The 9,456-nt window shown below is 39.1% G+C and overlaps 1 protein-coding gene across 1 annotated transcript in view; it reads right to left on the reverse strand.

Annotated features, from left to right (window-relative positions):
- The window catches only part of carmil2 (capping protein regulator and myosin 1 linker 2), a 62,647-nt gene that overhangs the window by 2,559 nt on the left and 50,632 nt on the right, over positions 1–9,456 (reverse strand). Inside the window, exons 35-40 of the mRNA XM_024282369.2 lie at positions 5,494–5,530; positions 5,057–5,125; positions 3,638–3,900; positions 2,624–2,750; positions 2,441–2,530; positions 21–116 (exon numbers count right to left, since the gene is read on the reverse strand). Coding sequence (XP_024138137.1) covers positions 21–116; positions 2,441–2,530; positions 2,624–2,750; positions 3,638–3,900; positions 5,057–5,125; positions 5,494–5,530 — 682 coding nt within the window. The remainder of the gene's footprint in view (positions 1–20; positions 117–2,440; positions 2,531–2,623; positions 2,751–3,637; positions 3,901–5,056; positions 5,126–5,493; positions 5,531–9,456) is intronic.

A 9,456-nucleotide genomic window follows, 5' to 3' on the forward strand; every position in this document is an offset into this window, starting at 1 on the left:
CAGACAGGTTCTGCTCTTACTGTGGGGTCTTTGTGCTTCATCTTCACTGAAGGAGGGCAGATCCCACTTATTGCCACGGAAACAGATTGGTGACCTCTGTAAAACAGACTTCAGCTCTGAAAGACACATGTAGAAGTTGTAAATCATCAGTGAAGACAAACTAAAGCTCAGACGAACAGACATGAAATTTATCTGGAAGCTAAAAAAAACAAACATTCAAACTAGGATGTCAAATTATTGCATTAAATCGCAATTGATTATTTACAGACAATTTAGCACAATATTTTTTTAATTGCATAAATCTAATTTTTAATCTATTTCTTTTGTTGTGTTTTCAAATGTAAACTGTTTACTTGCATGAATGTTTTATTTGAACTCAGCTGAAAACACTGCTTACATTTCTGTCTGGTGTCTGTGATGTCATCAATGTGCGACTTTGTAGTTTTTGTTATTGACAGTAGATTGTTGACATGACAAAACGTGGCATTATTTATGCAAACATGTGAAGATAACATTAATTTAATTTGAGCATTAGTAAAAGAACAAAATAGAAAAAAACACAAAAAAAAACACAATTATAACATAAACAAAATTAACAACAAGAAATAAAAATGTAAATATAAATAAAAAAATTTAAAAAGGAAACATTTCTAACCGTACATAAAATCTAAATTAAATTGGAAGGCAGCAATATATAAATAACCACAACTAAGATATCCTATAAATTAAAGGCTAAAGAAAAATCACATCAGTCCAGGTAAACTCACAAACAATTTAAAAATATTTGTGGCATTCTTATTTTTAATCATTTTTAAAGATTTACAAAAAAGTTCAAACAAATTAAAAAAAAAAAATTGACTTTCTTTCAGAAATTGACATTTTTGAATAAAAAACTACAAAAAATAACTAAATTGTTTAGTTGTTTCTATGTCAATACAACCAAATTGAATATTAGAGTACGTAAATATAGGAATTGTATTTATCGTTGAAATTCATATATTTAAATCTCCCCAAAACTTGCTAACCACATTTCAATCATAAAATAGATGCTTTTGGGTTTCAATATCATTTTTACATATTTGACATAGATTATCTTGAATATTAAACCATAAATGTAAAAATTCTTCACATGCGACATTGTAGTTCTTTAGAGAGCTAACACAAACAAGCCCACAACCATTGACTGTAGAATCCAATAATAATAATAAAAATCACATGATAATATATATACTGTGTCTTTCCTCAATGCCACATCTATTTTGTACAGGATAATGCCTGATGAGTGTTCGTTATCATAAATTAATGGGGTACGTGGAGGGCTGATTGTATGGGAGAGTAAACTGTGGAATAAGGTATGTCCACATGTATTATAGTAATAATAAAAATGTTGTGGTCAATATTTTTTTAACTGCTAAGGAAAGGGTTTACCTACTGTTTTTATGTATTAAATGTGAACTCTCTGGACCTGATGTATTTTTCTTAATTGCTCTAGATTAATTGTTGGTGAAAGTAAGGGTTGACTTCATAAAGCTAGTTTTTTTGTTAGTAATTTGATCTTGCCACAATGTCATTACCTTAAATGAAAACGCCTCAAAATGAGGATTTTTACAACAATTTTTAGGTTATATTTGTGATCAAAATCAATTTATGAAAGGGATATTGCCCGATGAAGCGTGCATTAATTATCAGAAATTAGCTGTGGAAGATTGAACCATCTGACTCAAAGCAGAGGACGGATGCTTACGCAAAGTGCATTAATTTCTGATAATGCGTACTTCGTCGGGCATTATCCCGCTTATACCAGTTTCTATTACAAAAGAAATAAATATTCAACCGTTTTTAGTACTTTATTTTTGTTACTTTTTCAGTTTAGATTGCTTTTTGACAAAAAGTGGACTATTTGTAACGGGGTTCCTGGTGTGGTGTGTTGTCATGGTAACAATGCGTGCTGAGCTGGCACCAACCACGACTGCAACGGCTAAGGAAAGCAATTTCTATATGCTGATCATCACAATAGGGTAAATAATGCATCCGTTCAGAGAGAAAGTTCACCTCTTACCACTTCTTTTTGTCATGACAACAAAGCAAAACTTTAGTTTTTTTTTCCCGTTTTCTTACAGTAAAAGATGCATCCCATTTTTTTGCAGATGCTCTGTAAAATCCTGTGTCTCTACGCGGCTCTTCTCTTTCTGCCCCCTCTTCTCGTTTCTTATGGATGTCTGTCGTCTGTTGATGATGCAGACTCTCACACTGTTATGTTTGACCTTTCTACCAACAAGGTAACCGTTGCATGGCATGATGGGTAGTGTTGATGCTGAGGAGTGTGCAGAACCTGCAATATAACCCCTCACAGGTCTTCTTCACATCTTTCCTTACATTACCGGCTGTTTATCTCATGCTGTCACTCATTCATTTCCCTCATCTTCCCTTGAAGCCTCACCTTGGGTCATGGCCAGAGCATCTTCATGCACGGACACAGCTCTGCGCTGTGGGGGGGGCTTCATGTGCGAACCCGGTTTCGGAAGGCTCTCTGAAAGTAAAGTCTGTGTTACATCTCTGACATTGTTATGTCTTGGTACATGTGACTCGTGTTGCATCATGAGTCTCTGACGCGGATGCATACCATCAGTCTGCGATTGTGCTTTGTCAAAGCGATCCTGTGCGCTGGCCCCCCTCCGTGGAGCAGGAACCGGGCATAGCAGGTCTTTCCTGGGGGATGTAGAGGAGGCTGGACTCTCCTGGCTTCCATTCTGTAGGGATGAAGACAAAGGTGGGCTGATGAGACTCAAATGATGAGATTAGAAAACACTCTCAGATTAAGGAAGGCTCTTCCTGGCAGAAACTTAATCCAGAAACGGAACTAAACACAAGATCCAGAGGATTATTTCAATGTTTTTTGTGTTACCTGTATGTTTTTGCTACTGTAGCTATTTTATTGGGGTTAAGCAATTCACTGAAACCTATTAATTCAATAGTTGGGGTTTAAGAACCAATTTTACAATCAATTTTGGTACATTTTGAATGATCTGTTTTGATCCAATTCACTGACCTAAAATGGATTTTTATCCAAAACTTCCACCAGTGTGACTCAGAGATAAATACCTGCTACTGAACAGTCCAGGAGAAGCTTCAGATTCCTTGTATTTATTCATTATAATTAAGTGTAAATTAAAGATGTGTACAAACAAACAAGTAAACAAGAATGAATGTCAAATTCATTCACATTTTAGTTCCATAAAGTATGTTGTTTTTCCACATCAGAATAATCCAAAGAGAACATTATTAGAACATTCTACCACACTGTATGGTCACATGTCTTTGATTAATTCAAACATCCACACATTAGGCTGGAATGATGGTTGATCAGTTTTTGCTGCATCACATGTTTTTACGTTATAGTAAAATAAACTACCATGTTTCTGTCCAAATTGTATTGTGTTTGTTGTATTGCTTTGTTACCTGTACAGGTGTGTGTTTGTTGTCTTGGTTTGTTACCTGTACAGGTGTGTGCCTTGTCTTGGTTTGTTACCTGTACAGGTGTGTGTTTGTTGTATTGCTTTGTTACCTGTACAGGTGTGTGTGCCTTGTCTTGGTTTGTTACCTGTACAGGTGTGTGTTCGTTGTATTGTTTTGTTACCTGTGCTTCCGACTCGTCCTGCCTGCTTAGCCTCGGTGGCGTTGCCAGCTGGACCTTGTCTGTAGGACTCCTTGTAGGTGGAGCCATTGGGGGCGGGGTCAGTCTTCCTGCAGACGTGGGGGGGGTGGGAAATGGAGGCTTCACTGCAACAGCAGGTTTGGGAGGGGGAAGGCCCACAGGGCGCTCAGGGAGAGCAGGTTTTGGGTGCAGAGCCTGGTCTGGCCGGATGGGGTCCAGCGCTCTCAGGGGGAGTCTGGGGTCAGCTTAACATAAAAAACAGGCTGTATTAGAATGACTGAATGTGAGGATGAGAGACTCTTAGCTCACATCCGTAAGGTTTTACAAAACTCTTTCTTACAGGATGCCAAATAGTTTTTTTTATGCAGTTGGACAAGTTAAATGCAGAAGAGACAGAACAGGACTTATTTTCATAGAATTAATAATTAAAATCTGGAGGATGAGGAGGTTGTTCATTTGCTCTCATAATTCCAAGGTAGTCCTGAATGATCTCAGGATAAGCAGGCGAGACCAGCATTTAACAAGGTGGGATCAGGAGGAACAGGTAAACACGTTAGCATGCCTCAGAGTCCATCACTTTGCTTTACTCTGCCGTTCATCTTCTCACAGCTTTAACAGCAACATTTAGGGAAGTTAAAGGCAGTCTGACCAGAGACAGTGCAGTAACCAGCACTAACATATGTGTGATGCTAATGAAAATGTATCTTTTTACAATTTTCTATTAGAATATAATTTAAAACGGGAAGAGGTTGTCGGTGGAGTCTCACCTAAACTTTAGACATGTTTTCATGGCATTTAAAAATATTTCTGGGATGATTTATAACAAATGTCCAAACAAAGTAGCTATAGTCTACCTGTTACTTTTACACTTAACAACTTGATATATTCTGATCAAAAATTTCATCCAGTTTGATTCCAGTGATGTCTACAGAGATGTAGACATCACTGCCGCCAGCCCCACTGTCTGTTAGTTCTACAAATGCTAAAAAATCTGGAACTTCAAGTTTCGCTTTTATGTTGCTGTTTTTTAATTTAAGAAAATTGACATCATACAAGCTGGACTTTATTCTGTTAACTACTAACTTACTAATTTAAGTAAATTTCTTTTTTCCAAATGTTGCGTTGGTGATCCCTCATGGGATAAGATGAAAGGTGAGCAACAACTTTTAAAGATCGTTTTAAATCATTGAACATGATTCATCAAAAGTGACAGAACTGATGTCAAATTTGAAAATTGACTGTCAGCTGTCACTGTTCTATGTCTAGAAGAACCGGCACACAAACTGAAGAGCTTCCAAACTCATTTCCTCAACTGGGAATGCTTCATTTTCATGGTTTGAGTAAAAACGAGTTAAGGACAAACACTGATTCATGCTCAGAAATGTGGGACACCTCTGATACCTGATGACGTGGACATGGTTCTGGGCTTGGTGCACGTGGGGGCGGGGTTTGGTTTGTCCAGGATAGCACCTGGTGACAGAGGCAAGAACAAAGATGACACTTTAGCCTGAACAGTTCAGCTTCTGGGTTCTCGCTAATATAATAATGATGAAGAGCATCAGGACTGAGAAGAGGAAGATGCTCCTCCCCTCAGACCTGCATCTGTGGATGCTGCCTTCCGCTGTGGGGGAGGAGTTTTAAAAAAGCCAAAAAACATTTTAGAAAAAATAAATAACATTTTTTTAATCAAGTTTAATGAAGGAGTTTCTTCATTTTCTGATACTTCAAAGTTTTAATTTATTTTCTATAAACTCTGGGTTTAGGATAATACGTTTCACATCATAATGTTTGAGCTCAATAACACCATCCCCCATTTGTGCATTAATGGATGTTCTTACCCTCAGAGTTGGCCTTTCTGAGCTCCTCGTCTTTGTTCTGCAACAGAAGCAGTCCAGTTTGAACAAAAGCATCACTGGACCATGAATGAAGGACAGTCTCTTACTGAGTAAAACTGTAAACTGATCAGACAAACATGAAACAGCGGGGCAGAGATGATGGATCCCAGGCTTCTCTGGTTTTCTCTATTTTTAAACTTCTTATGGACTTTGTTCAGGGGAGTAAAAGATACACTTTAGGTGTGTATTGTGATATATTGTGATTCTGCTAAAGCGCTTGTTTCCAGCACAAACAAAAGCTTCAAATTCCGAAGATGTTTAATTTAAAGTGGAGATCTGCATCCTTCAGCTGTTCGAGCTGATGTGCACATTTCCTTATGCAGACTTGGTGAAGACATGAAAAGAAAATTATTGATAATGTGCTATTAAAGACTTGAAGAGTTTGCATGCAAGTTACTTCCAAACTGTAGATTGGTTTTGTTGCTGTTATTTCAGATAATTCTGAACCCTACAGCATTTCTGTCTCATAACTGCAGAGCTTTACATGACTCTTGAGGTTCATTCTACACAAACAGAAGTAGAACTTTAAGGTCTACTCTAATCTTCTTTTGATCTATTGTCAAAGTGTTATCAGTGGTCTTTTTATTATGAATATGCTCTTTTTAGCCAAAATAAAAAAAACGTGACATTTTCATTAGAAATTCACTTCCAAGTTGTGGACGGGACTGTTGGTGAGGAGTAAGCCTGCGCTCATTTCCCATCATCCCTTTGTTTACACTCTCTCCTGTTAGATTACAGCCCCTTATAACCCCACGCTAACATTAGCAGCGCAACAAAAATGACGAGCAATATTGGAGCAATACCGGACAGGGAAAATGAAGACATACACGGATCTATTTGTTTACAAGTGGATGCATCAGAGTGTTTTGGTTCTCTTAGGGAGTGAGCGGGATGGATCAGGAATGAATCCATCAGAGGAACAGATCATGGTTGATGTTCCAGAGATAAATACAGAAACGCAGATGGAGATGGTTTGGACATGTTGGGAGGAGGTAGAGTGATGATGTTGGTAAAAGGATGCTGAGGTTGGAGATACCAAGAAAGAGGAGGTTTGTGGATGTAGAGAAAGAAGACATAATTTGGGTTGACAGATGAGGATTATGGTTAGATGAAGGCAGATGATTGCTGTGGTAACACCTAAGAGGGCAGGCAAAGGAAAAGGAGGATGATACTAGAAAAGATGAGAGCCAGAATCAAACTTTCATCAAGGAATGGTCAGAGTAAAAACATTTCCTAAAAAAATTTGTTTGTCTTCAATAACATTTTAACTGTGGAGCTCCAGTGTTTATGTTCTTTGATTTACTGTAATATTTTAATTGTTAACACGATGAAAAGCCACTTTTCTCCTTCAGAATCTGCTCAAATTATCGTGTTAATGGTTGAAAAGTTACAGTAAGTACAAAGATTTTGTATTTAAGCGTCATCGGCGATGCCTCAGGTGTTAAAGGGTTAAAAACAACATGACCTAATATAACCTTTAAATCCATAATAAAATGCAGATTTTTGCTGACATTATTTAACGTCTGTCATCGAGAGCAGCACAACAAAAACAGCGAGAATAAAGAGCAGCTGGAGCACCAGCCCGTCCTTGACGACACCCTCTGCCACAAACCCTGTTTAGATGGTTCAAGTGACATGGTGGTTTTCAGGAAACACAATCCCCGTTTCTTTGTCTTCTTCTTTTTGTCAGTTCTCCTTGACAGTCAGTGGAGCGCTTGCATAGCAGTTCAACCTTTAACTGCTGCTGCTTTCTTCACTCACTGTCTGACCACAAACATTAAAATCTTTTGTCCTCCTACTTTGTTATTTTTTTGTCCAAAAGTCTTTTTGGAAACATGATCTAAATTTGTGACTTGGAGTCAAAGTCTGCAGCTGTGAAAGACTTTCCTCCTATGCAGTCATGTGACTGCATAATTACTGCACAGCATCACATGAGAGAAGGTGCTCTGTTCTCAGCCATTAATTAAAAAGTTTCATATTTTCATTATTGGTGACACAGATGTGAAGTGAGCTGAGAACTGAGCTCCACAGATACTATGGAACATCCAAAGGTTTCTCATGTACAGAGAGAACCCGGCATTGACGGACGCCTTAGTCACGTATGGGGGTTGACCCATACGGGACATTATTTGTAGTAACCCCTAAGGGAGCAGCTGAAGGGAAAAGAAGCACCTCTAATCTGAGAAGAGACGAGCCAGGACATTTTTCTGGAAAAAACTCTGAGATAGAAACATTGATGGTTGAGAATTCTATGCATTTGCATTCATAAAAATGTCCATCAGTCTCATAAGAGAGCAGACAGTGTCTGTATAGGTGACGAGAATGTGATGCTGCATTCACACTGGCTTTGTGTGGGGCGTTCCAGAACGTGCTCTACGCGGTTTAATGATTGCACATTCAGCTGGTGGCGTACACATCGTTTATGTTTTACCAATAATAGGACAAAGTCACAGCGGTGTAAATCCTGCAAATCTTGCTCCAGGCTTTTTGTTTTCACAGCTCTGTTCCAATACATGCCTGTGATCATGTTTACAACGGCCGCTAGGCTATTTCCATGTTTTGAGGCAGATGCCACCCACACGTCACTACCAAATCTGACATCCTGATTGGTCACAGTGCTGCGTTGCCACAATGAAAATGTTCAACCGGTTGAACTTTCAGGACGTAATCGATGAACACTTCATCATCACTTGTCCCTCAGCTTTATCTGAATGAACTCTTAGATTCGTAGTTGTAGAAGCTAATTTTTCTTTAACTGTTCTGGTATCGCCTGTCCGTCCTGGGATAGGATCTCTCCCTCATGTGGGAATCCCTAAGGTTTCTTCTTTTTTCCTGACTCAGGTTTTTTTAGGAGTTTTTCCTTACCGGGAGGGAGGGTCTAAGGGCAGGGATAACCAGTTTATGTAGTCTGTTTAGTTTTTAACAATTGTTTATATTTTGAAGCCCAATGAGGCAAATCTCTTTGTGATTTTGGGCTATATAAATAAAATTGAATTGAATTGAATTGAACACCTGATTTGTAGATAAAGTCCCCAATAGAACTTAAAAACTTGTGTAGTCACGAGCATTTGCATGTGTTTTAGACGCAGAAACCTGAAATTCTGTTCTATACACATTTGCATAAACGTTTCATTTAAAGTGGCCCCTTAAACGTGAGTCGGAGCGGCCGGTGTGTATGCACCGTAACAGAATAGCTACGTTCACACCCCCCAAGGTAAGCGACCGCTTCCAATGACATGTCTACGTAAAACACGCATTTGGATTGTGCGTTGTGTTCAAAACTCGTGTTCGGCCACTAAATGCTTGTTAAAATTTAAACCAGTTGAACTTTGACCAATCAGGGACTTGAATTTGGTAGCGACATATGGATGTTATCATTTTTCATTTACAGAAGTGAATTTGAAATTTGGGGCTGCACGGTGGCGCAGTGGTTAGCGCTCTTGCCTCACAGCGAGAAGGTCCCGGTTCGACTCCCAGCTGGGACCTTTCTGTGTGGAGTTTGCATGTTCTCCCCGTGCATGCGTGGGTTTTCACCGGGGACTCTGGCTTCCTCCCACCATCCAAAAACATGCTTCATAGGTTAATTGGTGACTCTAAATTGTCCCTAGGTGTGAATGTGAGAGTGAATGTGTGTGTGATTGAGGCCCTGCGACAGACTGGCGACCTGTCCAGGGTGAACCCCGCCTTCGCCCATCAGTAGCCGGGATAGGCTCCGGCACCCCCACGACCCCGAAAGGGAAGAAGGGGTCAGGAAAATGGATGGATGAATTTGAAATTTGATCATGGAGAAGAGATCAATAATTCAAGTTTGTGGCTAGCTGGAATTTTAGAACAACAAGTCTTTGATAAATCGGAATAGAGCTGTGAAACAAAAAGCCAGGAGCAAAATTTCTGAGATTTGCACTG

This window comes from Oryzias melastigma, linkage group LG6 (genome assembly GCF_002922805.2).
Source record: "Oryzias melastigma strain HK-1 linkage group LG6, ASM292280v2, whole genome shotgun sequence".
Taxonomy (NCBI): domain Eukaryota; kingdom Metazoa; phylum Chordata; class Actinopteri; order Beloniformes; family Adrianichthyidae; genus Oryzias; species Oryzias melastigma.